We start from the raw sequence: 16,829 nt of genomic DNA, 5'->3' as shown, positions 1-16,829 counted from the left end.
TTATGACTGGTGTATAGCTCAGCTGAGAGGAAAGAAAAATGGTGTGCTGTCTCCTCCCCCCTCTTGCTCACCATTAATTTATCAGGAGCTTCTTGACACCATCTTCCTCCTCGCACCGAGAATTCTCAGTTTTTTTTGTTTTTTTTTTTTTTTTTTGTTTTTTTTTTCTTCCAAGTTTGAGTAGTCACCCTGAGGTTTCTTTCTCAGTGTGATTTAATGGCGTAGCTGTCTTGGATTGCAAATCTGTTTCCCAGTTTAGGAAAAATGTGAGGATGGTTTCTTGAAAACACTTTATCTTATTTCTTGTCCCAACCATACTGGTGTGTAGTCCCTGACTTTTCAAAAGTGCATTGAACTTGTAATATTTCTTGTTCTCAGTGGCTACTAAAAGTTGTGTAAACTTTTTGTTGGGCACTTTGTTTGGGCTGAGGATATAGTGTTTTTGGTATTTGAATGTAACATTTGTGGAAAAAGGTACATCCACATGCATGTCTTTGTTTACACTTTCTTCATTGGTACATAATTTTGTCTGGCTATTGTGAAATGATCTGTAATTTTGTGTGAACTGTGGACAGCAAAGTATATGAATGTGAAACAGTGTGTTGTAAGGAAAATAGTAACAAATAAATACATTTTTCTGCATTCTTTTAAATATATTTAGTTTGTATCATCATCCAAACTCTTCCTGATACCAATATGTTTTTAATGTTAACAGTTTTGTATTACTTACAGAGAGTTGCAAAAGTACGTTCTGGAGCAGAGAGCAGCTACAACAGCAGTTGTGATAGTGAAGGTCAAGCCACTGAAGGTGGAAGCTGTTGTCCATTGTTGACTGAGATTACTACTTCGGCGGGGGAATGGATGGGTGTAACGACAAATAGTGAGGAGTGTAGTTACAGCTCAGAGCTGGATGAGACGGACAGCCAGCATGGCAGCACGGAGCTGAACGATCACCCTTTTGCTTGGGAGATAGGTTTGGTAAGTGCGTGCGTGTGTGTGTGTGTGTGGGGGGGGGGGGGTTGCATGTGTACATATACTTTAGAAAAACAATCACTTCTTAAGTTCTTAAGTTTAGTTATCCGAATGCCTTATTCTACAAATTCTGTTTAGCTATAACACTTTTTCCATCAGTCCAATTGGTTTCAGTACTACATTCAGTGGCAGTAAAATAAGTAGCTGGTGTTGTCAATAAAATAACAAAAGCCTTAATCATTTACAAAGGCAACGGCCTTGCTACAGTGGATACACCGGTTCCCGTGAGATCACCCAAGTCGGGCGTGGTCGGCACTTGGGTGGATGACCATCCAGGCCGCCATGCGCTGTTGCCATGTATCGAGGTGCACTCAGCCTCATGATGCCAATTGAGGAGCTACTCGACCAAATAGTAGCGGCTTCGAGAATACCATCATAACGACCGGGAGAGCGGTGTGCTGACCCCACGCCCCTCCTATCGGCATCCTCCACTGAGGATGACATGGTGGTCAGATGGTCCCGGTAGGCCACTCGTGGCTGAAGACGGAGTGCTTTAAGCATTTACAAAACAGCAAACTAAAATGTTGATATAAATCTGTTTATTACATTCTGGCATAGCCCTCTTAAGGAAATAGTCTGTTATGCTACACAGCTCTACATCTTCTCTTAGAACTGTCACACACTCTCAGGAACTTCAATACCAAGTTTTTTGGTACTGTATTCTCATGTTCATGAAGTTTGTGGCTGTTATTATTCCACAGATAGAAACTATTCTCACCAGGACCCACTCCATTTAACTGCCTCATTCATTGCTCTTCTTTCTTCTCACTCTGTCCCTTTTATATTCTTTCTGTGAGAGGAAGCTGCTATAGTGCTTACTGGTGTATTGTCATTGATGTACAACTCTGATAGCCTTTTCCTTCATTTTCACCCCACTTTCTCCTAATAACAGGTAGCTTCCAAGCATTAAGGTCTGAATGGCCTCCTGCATGCCCCGTACCAAGAAACCATATCCAGTCTCCCCCAATCCATCCCTCATTCCTCCCTGACTGAGCATGTTGTTCCAGTTTCTATATTTTATATATTGAGCACTTATATTGGCGATACTGGAAGTTTGCTTTTTGTAGATGAGTCCTTGTAAACATTTATCAAAAAATTCTTTTTAATTTGCGAATTGCTTCATATTTATTTGTAAAGTAGGCTTTTCCTTAAAGTACTGTTAAGTTAAAATGAGAGAAAGTACCATTGTTTTTATGGCAGTTTCTCTGGAACCAGCAAAACTTATTTGTTTAATGTGAGAATTTCCTAAATTGGGTCCATTAACTCAGTATTTTTCTGAAACAATATATACAAAGAAATTATGCACAAAATGGGAAGTGAATTTACTTCAGTGTTGTTTCCATTCCATTCTTGTTTCAGACACATCTTTTATCTAATGCTTGACCTGATTTATTTTATAGTTTCACATATATATTTTGTTTGTTGTTTTATTTGACTGGAATTGTATGAAGGGAAAGTGAACTGTATATGATGATAACACGTGTAATGACAAAATTGATTATAATCAACATGCACTACCACCTGATTCAAGCAGTTCCCTTTCATACATGCTTATACCTTCTTTATCTTAAGTGATTTCAGTTCATTTTCTTGTTTGTTTAGCTGATTAGAGGGGGGTGAGACACTATGCTTTAAGAGGATAGTATTTTTTTAAAAAAATATTGTGTGCTTTCAACTTGATAACTTGTGTTTTTCTTTCTTTTCAGTCCCCAAATGTTATTCTTAGCCCAAGTTGTGCTACATCTGATAAAGGTAAGAGCATTTCAGCCATTACTATTTTGTAGTATTTATACTTTTCCCCAATCTGTTCTGGAACTGTTCTGTTAGGCAGAAAATGTAATTTTCCTTCAAATTTTAATCTCGAAGGCAATAATTGCTATGTAAGAGTATATCTGGATGAGAACAAAAAAGTGATTGACAGTGAAGCACCGTTGTGTGGATGGGATGATGTTGGGGTTCGCAGGTGTGTTTGCGCACCATGTGACTAGCAGCAACAGCTGTCGTGTTCCATTCTTCTGATGCTCCCAGTTAACACGAAATATTGAGTTTGGGCCACAGGATCATAATATCCTTGTCACTTAATGATCACACTCCTGAATATAAAATGTACCAGTTTCCTGTTCTTTAGATATTTCAACAAAAGCAACAGGTTGTGCTGTGTCTGTTACAATAATCAGTATGATTCAGGTTTAGTTCCTCTACCAATTTGTGAATTTCTGTCACAGCCGAGGTTTTATTATTTGTTGCAATGTAGTGTTTGATCTTCACCCAAATCATTTCAGTGGCATTAAAGTGATAGTGGTATAGTGGAAGCCTAAGAATCAGTAACAGCTTTCTTTACCCCCTTCTCTTGAACATACTGTTGAAACTGCAGCTTATTTTGTTTCACAAGTCCCATGACCTCTGTCTCATGCACGTCATCGTGAACTTACTAATGTTGATATTTTAATGATTCAGCAGTGTCAGCTTTTTCCAATGCCATCATTGGAGCTTTATCTTTAATTGAGTGGTATGGGACATTACCTGCTGCAGTGCCAGATGGCCAGTTTGAGTTTTCCAATAATTTGTGCCGAAACAATTTATGGCTTTGCTCCACAGTAATGCTGTCACATTATTGCTTGTTCGTGAATTTTTGGTGAGAAACGATGATGTCATGATACCACAGCCTCCATATTTGCCAGATATGGCCTCGTGTGATGTTTTCCAGTTTCCAAAAATAAAAAGGACATTTCCAATAAATGAAAATTCCTGATACTTTTTGAACACACCTCAAATGATGATTTCAGTTGGCATGCTGTGACCTCCATAATTATCTACCATGTTTTTTTATTAATGTTAGCTGGGGCCAAGGAAACAACTATAACACTGTATGTGCCTAACATTTAAATAAATTAATGTCATTAAGTGCAAACATTTTTGGTTAGGCTTTACCATGACCTATTGATATTGAATGAAATACCAAGTTTGCTGTTACCAATCGCTTTGTATCTATTTGCGCACTATACTTCGAAAGTATAAACCTCCATTATCAGGTGGACATATGTGGATTAATATGGCCTAAATGGAGTTCACATTTATATTTTTGTTCATCCTTTCTGTCAAAAACCACCTCAAAACTGTGAGCGATGTACTGAAATAATGTTTTATTTTTTTCTAATGGACAGCGCCACAAGTTACTCAAAAGTCATAACACAAATCACTTAATCCACTTCAGTCCATCCGATGATGGTTATTTAAACCTTCGAAATGCATTGTGGAAATAGACAGTAACTGGTAATGATAAACTTGTTGTATATTTGAAATTATTATCCTTTTGAACTGATGCTTTGTGTTGTCTTAAAAATAAAATTTGGCTACTGTCCTCGGCTTCATCATCAATATTCATAGTTTTCCTTGTACTGGTTGGTCCACTGACAGTGTCGTGATTCTGTCTATTCTTCTGGAGGTTCCAATTACAAATTTTATTTTCTGTTTACTTCTGTTTTCAGTTTCTTAATCTCTTCTTTCTTACTTTTCGAACATTTTGAAATAATTCAAAATCTTCATGGTGCGTGAAATAAGGCAGTAGTTGTGTAATTGTTGTACTTCGTTGCTGTTTTCTCTTTGTGTGATGATACTGGATTCCTGCTGATATTGGCATTGGCAAGTGTGGTCATAGTGTTTTCTTCTTATTTCTCATGATGTTCAAAGTACCGAACTGTTTTTGATACATATCTGTATTAGATTAGATTTAGTTTCATCCATTGATCCGTTATAAGGAGGTCCTCCAAGATGTAGAACATGTCAGAAAAACAATATTATGTGACAAATATTTACAACTAAAACAAATAAGCTAATTTACCTTCCACAAGTCCCAAGTGGAATGATCATCTTTTTTTTAATGAATGCTGTGTGAAAGGATCATTTTACAATATTCGTTTACTAAGATCGCATTAATGCACTGAATTTTAAATTTTTTTTTTTTTTGTTTATAAGGTAATAAACATATAATAGAACAATTACAATACTCATATACAATGAACACATTACTGCATTGAAATGATGCAGTTCACACACACAATCAGTTGGTTCTACTGATAAATTCATCAATGGAGTAGAAGGAGTTGGCCACCAACAAATCCTTTAGGCTTCTCTTAAACTGAATTTAATTGGTTGTCAAGCTGATTATGCTGCCGGCAAGTTACTGTAAATGTGTGTTCCTGGGTAATGCACACCTTTTTGTACAAGAGTAAGTGACTATAAATCCTTGTGAAGATTATTCTTATTTCTAGTATTGATTCCATGAACTGAGCTGTTGGTTTGAAAAAGTGATGCATTTTAATAACAAATGTAATTAAGGAATAAATATATTGGGAAGCATTAGTTAGTATCCCGAGTTCCCTAAACAGGCCTCTGCAGGATGTTCTTGAGTTCGCACCACATATAACCCTTATTGCACATTTTTGTGCCCGGAAAACTTCAGCTTGGCTTGATGAATTACCCGAAAACATAATCCCATATGACATTATGGCGTGAAAGTAAGCGTAGTATGCGAGCTTTTGCATTTTTATCCCCCCTATGTCTGACAGAATTCACATTGTAAATAGAGATTTATTTAGACGCTTTAGCAGTTCTGGGTTGGGCTCCTCCCAGTTGAATTTATTATCAAGTTGTAATCCCAAGACTTTAACACTGTCCACTTCTTCTACCTGCTTGTCATCATATGTTGTGCATATACTCGTGGGACACCCCTTACAAGTTCTGAACTGCATATAGTACGCTTTTTCGAAGTTTAGTGACAAAGAATTGGCTGTGAACCAGTGATTAATGTCCACAAATATTTTATTAGCCAATCTTTCTAAGACTACACTTGATTTGCTATTTATTGCAATGTTTATAACATTGGCAAACAAAACAAACTTGCCATCTGGTAATGTTACTGATGAAAGGTCATTCAGCTTTGTAGTGGATTTTGTCAGGCTGAAAGTGGTAATGTGAGTATTTAGGTACAGGGTGTCCCATTTAAATTTTTCATCGCCAATATCTCTAGAACCACAATAGATATTGACAAACGCTTTCACTGGTGTGAATGTACAGCAGGGATTCACGAAAGTCATTACTATGAGTCATTCTGAACCATGTGAAAATATTGGTTTCAACATAAACTTAGATTGTTTTAAATGGGCACCCCATATTATTCCAAAAGTAATCAATAACTTGAGAAATCACAATAATAATAGCTTTCGTTGCATCACAGTACATCAGTTACATCCTGAGAAATTGGAATGTGAAGTTGGCACGTGAAATGAACTAAAAGCGCTGCCATTGAACTTCCCGCGATGCAAGCATGACCCACATTTTGCTCATAATCACAATGTGATTGACATACTAATATGCGACAAATGCTATAGTTACATATTGTTATGTATACTGTTGGTACATGGTCTGGGAAACATATGGATGTTCGGTCACCGACAACAAAGACAAGGACATGGTTTACTCATGCATGCTTTATTGAACTTTTTGACAGAACTACAGTGGACACAATGGTAACGAAATACCAATAACCAGCGACCAGAGTGAACAAAATTAATGGCTGTCAAAGAGCCATACAGAGGGATACTTGATATTTGTATGTAGTTGTACATCAATTACACAATGGTACATGCCACATACAGGACATGTCACTGAATGCCTTTAGTGACTACATCACAATAGAACTGTTGCAGATGGTATAACACAAACATAAATGTACAATAGTACCAATTAAACAAACATACGTCTTATCTGTAATACACAAAGTGTGTGCTGGTGTGCAATCACACGTGTGTCAGCCGAAACACTACAATTTATGTTTGAAGAGATCGCCATTTGCTTGCTGCTGTGCACACTCTTATCACGGATCGACTCACAGCTCTCAGCGTTTGTGGTGTTATTGCAACACTTGCAATGGTAATATGGGCTTTCATGTTGGCCGTTGTTGTTGGGACCTGCTGATACACCATATTTGTCACGTGCCCCCAGAGAAAAAAGTCCATGGGGATGAGATCCAGTGACTGCTGGAAATCCCTGAATGGGATTGCCCCATCCAATCCATCGATGTGGGAATTGTTGGTTTATTACCTGTCGTGCCACCATGGCATTGTGCACAGGGCATCCATCATGTTGATACCACATTATTTGATGCAAATGAAGGGGGTAGGCCTTTCATTCGTCCAGAGGAACCGCTCGTACTGTCGCTCAAATGCCATTATTGAAATTTGGGCCAATGACGTGGTGTCCTACTCTACCACATCATACATTGACACTCCACTGACTATGTTCAGTCTTCCGAATTCAGTGTGGGTTGACTAGTGACCAGTGTAATTTGACTTTCCCGTGGTTTGTAAACAAGTCCTCGTCACTAAACAGTACCCTATGCGTAAAGTCATGGCCTTGCCGCAGAAACCCACTGACAGTATTCTAGTCGATTGTGAACTTCGTTGCCATGGAGGCCTTGATGTAGACTCCACATGGTATGTGTTGTTTCTATGTCTGTTGTGTAGTTTTTAATATGTATGTAGTTGTGTTCCGTTCTGTACATCAGGTGGTGTGCTTTAATTGTGGGTACAAGTGCAGTTCATTAAACTGAATGATTTCTTGGCACATATACGTATAGTTATACATCAGGCGATGCCACACACAGTATTTTGACAACACAACTTATCACAGGCAAATTACGCAGTTTTTTTATGGAAATATTATTTGAAGGTTTAATGCCTGCAATTTGTAGCACGTAAAGAGCGGTGTGAAGCACAGTACTACCTCGTATGTTCTCAAACCATCACAGGTTCTTTTTGCATTGCAATTTCATTGAAATTAATATTGCTTTAATGTCATGGGTTGCTTAGAGAAATAATTATTGTTTGGCCTATTTATCACTGATCATTTCGGAGTAAGTTAATTTCTGTGAATTTACGTAGCTGAGATAAAAGATAGCTGCTATGCAGCAACCAAAAGAATTTTATGAAAACTGCTATTAATTTTGCAAATAAATTACAGTGACACTGTAGTTAAATAATATAATTAAAATGCGAACTTTGTAAGTTATTTTTCTGGCTCTGCGCCATTTTATATTGGCAATATTCAAATAAGACGTTGCAGTCATGCAAATGGCTGACAACAGTCAATCATAGGTTCATGTTGTGTTTCTGATATTCTTAACAAAATAAGTTATTAGTTTCCTAACATTCAGAGATGCTAAAGATACATATATAATGGTTTTAAAGCAAATAAACACACATATTCAACCAAAATGCAATGTCGGTAGACTTACAATGTGGCTCACATCCGTCATCCAAGATCGAGACCACAGAGTATGTAATTACATAAAATCGTTCGACTATTTCACAGTTATTACTATTTTTAACATAGACTGAAGAATAATACACATAATAAATCGATATTGTTTTCAAATACAATTACATTGAATAATGAATGTTTTTTTCTGTCTTTCAAGTAGCATAAAAGCCTAAGCCATACCCATTGCACTGTTTGTAATTCCATATGAATAAATATTGTTCTCCCCAGGGCTACCAGTACACTGTGGAGAATATGCATTATGCTTGTTCGAGGGATTCCCATATGTCTCTTCATTTTATGAATACTTGCACGAGGGTTTATTGCAGCAGCTGCCAGAACAGCTACCTCTAGTGCTTCATGTGTTACGCCGCTGCTCCATATTCACATTCGTGGGGACAACTGTCCTGTTATGTGAAGCCTTTTTGCGATATTCATGAAGATAGGGCAGGTCGCGTGACTTCTATTAGGGTACCACTGGGCAAACATCTGTGCTGCTCATGTGCCACCTTGGTGACATTCTCCATACTGTAATACCACATCAACCATTTTCTCATTTGTGAATACCATGTCGAATGCCTAGAACGGATAGACAGGTAAATTAACATCACGATTACAGTAGTGACACCAATTACAGTGCACAGTAAACTGCTGCCATGAACCTGTACATACATCCACACAGAACAGCCTGCTTCATAGTGAGCTGTTCCCACACACACAGTGCTGATTGTGGCCCGTTCCTGTAGACAACTGCAAAGACAAAGGGTAGACCTGGGCGGTGTAATGGGATGGCATATACTGGCTAATACTGTTCCATAGTCTGTACGTAGATAAATGCGACATGCACAAGGGACACCATTATGTACATATCAGTGTAAAGATGAATGATACTGAAAACTGTCTGTGAATGCTTGTTCATTAGTATCCACTTCCATTCACTCTGGTGTAAATGCCCCCCCCCCCCCCTCTCTCTCTCTTCTCCCCCTCCCCCTTTATATACATTTCCTCTTCCCACCACCTCTTAATGAATATTGTTTCAGAAAGTGTAAAGTGTGGAAGGTTTATAATTGTCCAGTGTGAAAGCGGGTGTGAATTAACATTATCAGCTTAGCAACAATATTATTAAAAGGATAAACTGGTACTCACCATGTAGTTGAGTCATAGACAGGCACAACAAAAGACTGCTATCATTTTAGCTTCCAGCTAAAAGGGGCTTCTGAAGCAGAAAACTTCACAAGACAACTCTCTCACAGATGACCACTGTCTCTGGCCACTGTGTTCAGACTCAAGTCTGGCCACAGTGGCCAGAGAAAGTGATAATGTGTGTGTGTGTGTGTGTGTGTGTGTGTATGAGAGAGAGAGAGAGAGAGGGAGGGAGAGAGACTTGTGTTTGTGCGAATGTGTGTGTATTCTACTTCAGAAGGGCTTTTGTAAACCACATAAGGCCCATCCTAGACCACACCTAATGCAAAAGAACCAACCGATTTGCTCAGTTTGCCTGGGTTGGAGAAAGTATGTAGTGTTCAAAGTTTGATCCAGTAGCTACAGTATGCCATCCTTCCAGTAGGTATACAAATGGTTGATAGGCCAAGGGCTGTGCAGAACACTTGACCCTTTATCTCTTTTGATTGACAGAATAATCATATGACCTCCCTGAAAAATAACATTTTCCCACATGGCTTTTTGAAGTATATTGGAATGGTGCATTGTCGTGCACAGATCAGTAATGCCTCTGTGAAGTTGGCAACCATTTATAAATTTCTGTTGCGTATCTATACATGTGCACATGATGTTTTGTCTTGCTTAAGACACTAGTCTCCCAAATTTTATTTTTTGTCTCCGTACTATAAAGCACTTTTCATTCCAGAAGACATGATAAATGATTCATAAAGCTCATAATGTGCCTGTAAATTCTGGTCACCTTGAGTTTTTCTACATAGTTGCTGATTTTTCATCTCTGAATATGTGCTTGCAAATGAGTGTGAAACATTAGGTATTGGTCCTGTGCATGCTCTTTCAGCCAAGAAGTTTTAACACAGGAAATGTTAGCTGTTAAAGGCTTAATTTTATTACACAACTTCGGCATTAGAGAAACAGCTGCGTAAAATGTGCCTGTATTCCAAACCTTCCCATCTTTCTTCTCTGTGAAATGGAAATGAAACACCCACCCCATGATTGTATCCTACCATCTGTAAGTTACATTCTGTTATAACTCTATTGGAAAACCATTAGACTTAATTGTTTGATGATTTTTTTCTGTTATTTTTACAATTCAAATAATTAAACCCTCCACTTTGGCTCTTAACACAGCTGTTTGTTATTATGCGGTCCAAGCTCACTCTTTCCACAACCAGAAGAAATAGAACAGAACAGTTAATGTTGTGAGATGATAATTTTGAGTTTGGGAGTCAAGTGTGGTTGGAGTTATAAAAGGTCAATTGTGGGTGGAGTTACAAAATGATTGCTTATATTCATTCCACCCACTCTTATCCTAGAACAATGTATGGTGCATTCATTACTTTTAAGAAAAAGTGTAATATAATTGGTAATCTAAATGATTAATGGAAAATCTCATATGAGATGTGAAACAAATACTAACAAAGAGATAGAGGGGCTGGCCAGTACTTACCTCAGCTCAGTACAGCCGATAGATACACATAAAACAGAACCGAAAATTTACGTTCCTAGCTTTCGGAACAAATGTTCCTTCATCGGGGAGAAGAGAGGGGAAAGAAAGGGAAGAAGGGAAAGGAGATTCAGTTACTCACAACCCAGGTTATGAAGCAACAGGGAAAGGAAAATAGGGAGGGTAGCAAGGATGGAGGCATGGTTGTCAGAGGAAAGCCAAAGATATTCTACTGTAAGTACTGTGCCAGCTTCAAACCAAAGAGGATGCATACAGAAGTAAAGAGGTATATAGTATAAAGATAAACACAACTATGTAGGATGAAAAGATGCGTGAATGGCTAAAGAGGAAAGGGAAAGAGGAGAAGACTGAAGAGTAAATGGGATTGAGGTTGTTTAACGTAGGTTCAGTCCAGGGGGATGACGGGATGAAAGGATGTGTTGGAGTGCAAGTTCCCATCTCCGCAGTTCAGAGGGACTGGTGTTGGGTGGGAGAAGCCAAATGGCACATACGGTGTAGCAGGTTCCTAGGTCCCTAGAATTATGCTGGAGGGCATGCTCCGCTACTGGGTATTGGGCATCTCCTAGGCGGACAGTTCGTCTGTGTCCGTTCATGCGCTTAGCCAGTTTAGTTGTTGTCATGCCGATGGAAAAGGCTGTGCAGTGCAGGCATGTCAGTTGATAAATGACATGTGTAGTTTCACACGTGGCCCTGCCTTGAATTGTGTATGTTTTACCAGTAGCGGGGCTGGAGTAGGTGGTTGTGGGGGGATGCATGGGGCAGGTTTTGCAGCGGGGTCGGTTACAGGGGTAGGAACCGCTGGGTGGAGAAGGTAGTCTGGGAATATTGTAGGGTTTAACAAGGATGTTATGGAGGTTAGGGGGGCGACGAAAGGCAACTCTGGGTGGTTTGGGGAGAATTTTGTCAAGGGATGATCTCATTTCAGGGGTTGACTTGAGAAAGTCATATCCCTGGCGGAGTAATTTGTTGATGTTTTCGAGGCCAGGATAATATTGGGTGACAAGGGGGATGCTTCTGTGTGGTCTGGGGGTAGGAACATTGTTGTTGGATGGGGAGGAATGTATTGCTCGGGAAATCTGTTTGTGGACAAGGTCTGCAGGATAGTTGCGGGAGAGGAAAGCATTGGTCAAGTTATTGGTGTAATTGTTGAGGGATTCGTCACTGGAGCAGATACGTTTGCCACGAATACCTAGGCTGTAGGGAAGGGAGCGTTTGATGTGGAAAGGATGGCAGCTATCAAAGTGAAGGTACTGTTGTTTGTTTGTGGGTTTGATATGGACAGAGGTGTGGATGTGAGCTTCAACAAGATGAAGGTCAACATCCAGGAAGGTGGCTTGGGTTTTGGAGAAGGACCAGGTGAAATTCAGATTTGAAAAGGAGTTGAGGTTATGGAGGAAATTAAGGAGTGTTTCTTCACCATGAGTCCAGACCACAAAGATGTCATCTATAAACCTATACCAGGCCAGGGGAAGCAGCTGTTGGGTCTTCAGGAAAGCCTCCTCCATGCGGCCCATGAAGAGGTTGGCATAGGACGGAGCCATCCTGGTTCCCATGGCCGTTCCCCTGATTTGTTTGTAGGTCTGGCCTTCAAAAGTGAAATAATTATGGGTGAGGATGAAGTTGGTAAGTGTGATAAGGAATGAGGTTTTTGGAAGATCTTCGGGTGGGCGTTGGGAGAGGTAGTGCTCAAGGGCAGAGAGACCATGGGTATGTGGGATGTTTGTGTAAAGGGATGTAGCATCTATGGTGACAAGAAAGGTTTCAGGTGGGAGAGGAGTGGGAATGGATTTGAGGCGTTCTAGGAAGTGGTTTGTGTCTTTGATGTAGGATGGGAGTCTGCGGGTGATAGCTTGGAGGTGCTGGTCTACCAGAGCTGAGATATGTTCGGTTGGGGCTTTGAAGCCTGCCTCAATGGGATGGCCAGGATGGTTCTCTTTGTGGATTTTGGGTAATAGGTAGAAGGTAGGGGTACGTGGCTCAGGTGGAGTGAGTAAGTCTATGGAAGCCATGGTGAGGCCTTGTGAGGGACCTTGGATTTTTAGGATTTTTTGCAGCTCAGTCTGGATGGAGGGAATGGGATCCTGGGTAACAGCTTTGTAGGTTGAGGTGTCGGAGAGTTGACACAGTCCTTCTGCCATATACTCCACACGGTCAAGTACGACAGTTGTGGAGCCTTTATCCGCCGGGAGGATGACAATAGAGCGGTCTATTTTCAGCTCCTTAATGGCACGGGATTCAGCTGGGGTGATGTTGGGGGTTGTTGGGATGTTCTTCAAGAAGGACTGGGAGGCAACACTGGATGTGAGGAATTCCTGAAATGTCTGCAAGGAATGGTTTTGGGGGAGGGGAGGAGGATCCCTTTGAGAAGGCAGTCGGAACTGTTCTAGACAGGGTTCAACACTGGGTCTAGTATTTGGGGGCTGTGTTTGGGTAGTGAAGTGATATTTCCAGTTGAGGTTCCGGGTGAATGAGAGGAGATCTTTAACCAGGGCAGTGTGGTTGAATTTAGGCGTGGGGCTAAAGGTTAAGCCTTTTGATAGAACAGATGTTTCTGGAGGAGAGAGGGATCTGGATGAGAGGTTTAGGACTGAATTGGGACTGGTGATATGTGGCATTTGACTGTGGTTATAGTTGAGATTTGGTCTGTATGGGGTATGTGCTGGGATGGGGAGATTGAGTAGGGTGGCTAGGCTAGGTTTGTTGGCTATGAGGGGGGTTTGTTGAAGGTTCTGTTGTGGTTGGTGTTTGTGAGGGATAGGGAGAGGGACCCCACTTCTTAGGTGTTGCACTAGCACTGTGGATAGTTTTTTCAGGTGATGTGTGGCATGGAACTCAAGTTTGCAGCTGGCTTCTAGGATGATGATCCTGAGTGTGGTCTCCAAGCAAGGGTTTGAGAGGTGGAGGACTTTGAAGAGAGATAGGAGCTGTTGGGAGTGGTGGTTACATGAAGTAGTGTAGAGATTCAGGACAAGTTGGGTAAGGGCTAAGGATTGAAGGTTCTGGAAGTCCAGGAGAGACTGGTGGAAGGAGGAATTGCACCCGGAGATGGGAACTTTTAAGGTAAGTCCTTTAGGGCTAATTCCAAAGGTTAAGCAGGACCGGAGGAAAAGTATGTGGGATTGCAGTTTGGCTACGGTGAATGCATGTTTCCGGAATGAATGTAAATAATGTGGTATAGGATTAGGGTACATAGTGGGTAACTGGTGGGTAGGGAAATTAAATAACTAAAGTTGAAATAGTAATCATAAGAAGGAATAAAACGCGGAGGGAAGGACGAGAAAGAAAGAAATTGTGTTGGTAACGTTCAATACCAAAGGAAGACCACTAAATAAGAAAAATACGCAAAAAGTTGACCAGACCAAGCAAGTATGTCCAGATCAGGGGAAAAGAACACACGTTGCTTAAAAACAGAGTTAGCGAGTGGCGAAAAAAAGATCGCGCGTGCCGCAAAAGAGATCGCGCGTGCCGCAAAAGAGATCGCGCGTGCCGCAAAAGAGATCGCGCGTGCCGCAAAAGAGATCGCGCGTGCCGCAAAAGAGATCGCGCGTGCCGCAAAAGAGATCGCGCGTGCCGCAAAAGAGATCGCGCGTGCCGCAAAAGAGATCGCGCGTGCCGCAAAAGAGATCGCGCGTGCCGCAAAAGAGATCGCGCGTGCCGCAAAAGAGATCGCGCGTGCCGCAAAAGAGATTGCGCGTGCCGCAAAAGAGATTGCGCGTGCCGCAAAAGAGATTGCGCGTGCCGCAAAAGAGATTGCGCGTGCCGCAAAAGAGATCGCGGGTGGCGCAGAAATGTCCCAAAAAATTTTCTTGTGGCAGAGAAAGATAGCCAATGGCACAAAAATATCGGCAGCAACAAGAAATCGACGGAAATGGATGACACTGGTAGGTGTGGAAGAGATTGTTGGCAGTGATTGTTGGCTGGAAAACAGCGGATAACGAGCGTTAAAACTATGGAATGTTGAATAAATAAATAAAAAAGAGAACTCTTCCAAAAACCTCGTTCCTTATCACCCTTACCAACTTCATCCTCACCCATAATTACTTCACTTTTGAAGGCCAGACCTACAAACAAATCAGGGGAACGGCCATGGGAACCAGGATGGCTCCGTCCTATGCCAACCTCTTCATGGGCCGCATGGAGGAGGCTTTCCTGAAGACCCAACAGCTGCTTCCCCTGGCCTGATATAGGTTTATAGATGACATCTTTGTGGTCTGGACTCATGGTGAAGAAACACTCCTTAATTTCCTCCATAACCTCAACTCCTTTTCAAATCTGAATTTCACCTGGTCCTTCTCCAAAACCCAAGCCACCTTCCTGGATGTTGACCTTCATCTTGTTGAAGCTCACATCCACACCTCTGTCCATATCAAACCCACAAACAAACAACAGTACCTTCACTTTGATAGCTGCCATCCTTTCCACATCAAACGCTCCCTTCCCTACAGCCTAGGTATTCGTGGCAAACGTATCTGCTCCAGTGATGAATCCCTCAACAATTACACCAATAACTTGACCAATGCTTTCCTCTCCCGCAACTATCCTGCAGACCTTGTCCACAAACAGATTTCCCGAGCAATACATTCCTCCCCATCCAACAACAATGTTCCTACCCCCAGACCACACAGAAGCATCCCCCTTGTCACCCAATATTATCCTGGCCTCGAAAACATCAACAAATTACTCCGCCAGGGATATGACTCTCTCAAGTCAACCCCTGAAATGAGATCATCCCTTGACAAAATTCTCTCCAAACCACCCAGAGTTGCCTTTCGTCGCCCCCCTAACCTCCGTAACATCCTTGTTAAACCCTGCAATATTCCCAGACTACCTTCTCCACCCAGCGGTTCCTACCCCTGTAACCGACCCCGCTGCAAAACCTGCCCCATGCATCCCCCCACAACCACCTACTCCAGCCCCGCTACTGGTAAAACATACACAATTCAAGGCAGGGCCACGTGTGAAACTACACATGTCATTTATCAACTGACATGCCTGCACTGCACAGCCTTTTCCATCGGCATGACAACAACTAAACTGGCTAAGCGCATGAACGGACACAGACGAACTGTCCGCCTAGAAGATGCCCAATACCCAGTAGCGGAGCATGCCCTCCAGCATAATTCTAGGGACCTAGGAACCTGCTACACCGTATGTGCCATTTGGCTTCTCCCACCCAACACCAGTCCCTCTGAACTGCGGAGATGGGAACTTGCACTCCAACACATCCTTTCATCCCGTCATCCCCCTGGACTGAACCTACGTTAAACAACCTCAATCCCATTTACTCTTCAGTCTTCTCCTCTTTCCCTTTCCTCTTTAGCCATTCACGCATCTTTTCATCCTACATAGTTGTGTTTATCTTTATACTATATACCTCTTTACTTCTGTATGCATCCTCTTTGGTTTGAAGCTGGCACAGTATTTACAGTAGAATATCTTTGGCTTTCCTCTGACAACCATGCCTCCATCCTTGCTACCCTCCCTATTTTCCTTTCCCTGTTGCTTCATAACCTGGGTTGTGAGTAACTGAATCTCCTTTCCCTTCTTCCCTTTCTTTCCCCTCTCTTCTCCCCGATGAAGGAACATTTGTTCCGAAAGCTAGGAACGTAAATTTTCGGTTCTGTTTTATGTGTATCTATCGGCTGTACTGAGCTGAGGTAAGTACTGGCCAGCCCCTCTATCTCTTTGTTAGTATTTGTTTAATATAATTGGTAATCCATTATAATTTATGAAAATAATTTAGAAAACTTGGTCAACTTTGAAAACTGTATCGGCTGTAATGACTTAGCTATTGTTTTCCCTCAGAAGAAGGCAGCCAGTTAGCCTTTCACTC

General features: G+C 41.3%; 1 protein-coding gene across 4 annotated transcripts in view; it reads left to right on the top strand.

Moving 5' to 3' along the window:
- LOC124776907 (protein phtf) overlaps positions 1 to 16,829 on the top strand; it is a 192,835-nt gene that overhangs the window by 109,837 nt on the left and 66,169 nt on the right. For all 4 annotated transcript variants that reach the window (XR_007015666.1, XM_047252114.1, XM_047252113.1 and 1 more), the window contains 2 exons: positions 733 to 978; positions 2,739 to 2,784. Coding sequence is in view for 3 of the 4 variants with exons in the window: in XM_047252114.1 (XP_047108070.1) it covers positions 733 to 978; positions 2,739 to 2,784 (292 nt within the window). In the remaining variant the exon portion in view is untranslated. The remainder of the gene's footprint in view (positions 1 to 732; positions 979 to 2,738; positions 2,785 to 16,829) is intronic.

Source organism: Schistocerca piceifrons, chromosome 2, assembly GCF_021461385.2.
Source record: "Schistocerca piceifrons isolate TAMUIC-IGC-003096 chromosome 2, iqSchPice1.1, whole genome shotgun sequence".
Lineage (NCBI taxonomy): Eukaryota > Metazoa > Arthropoda > Insecta > Orthoptera > Acrididae > Schistocerca > Schistocerca piceifrons.
Note: the sequence above shows the minus strand (reverse complement) of the source record. Positions and strands in the feature narration are given on the sequence as shown.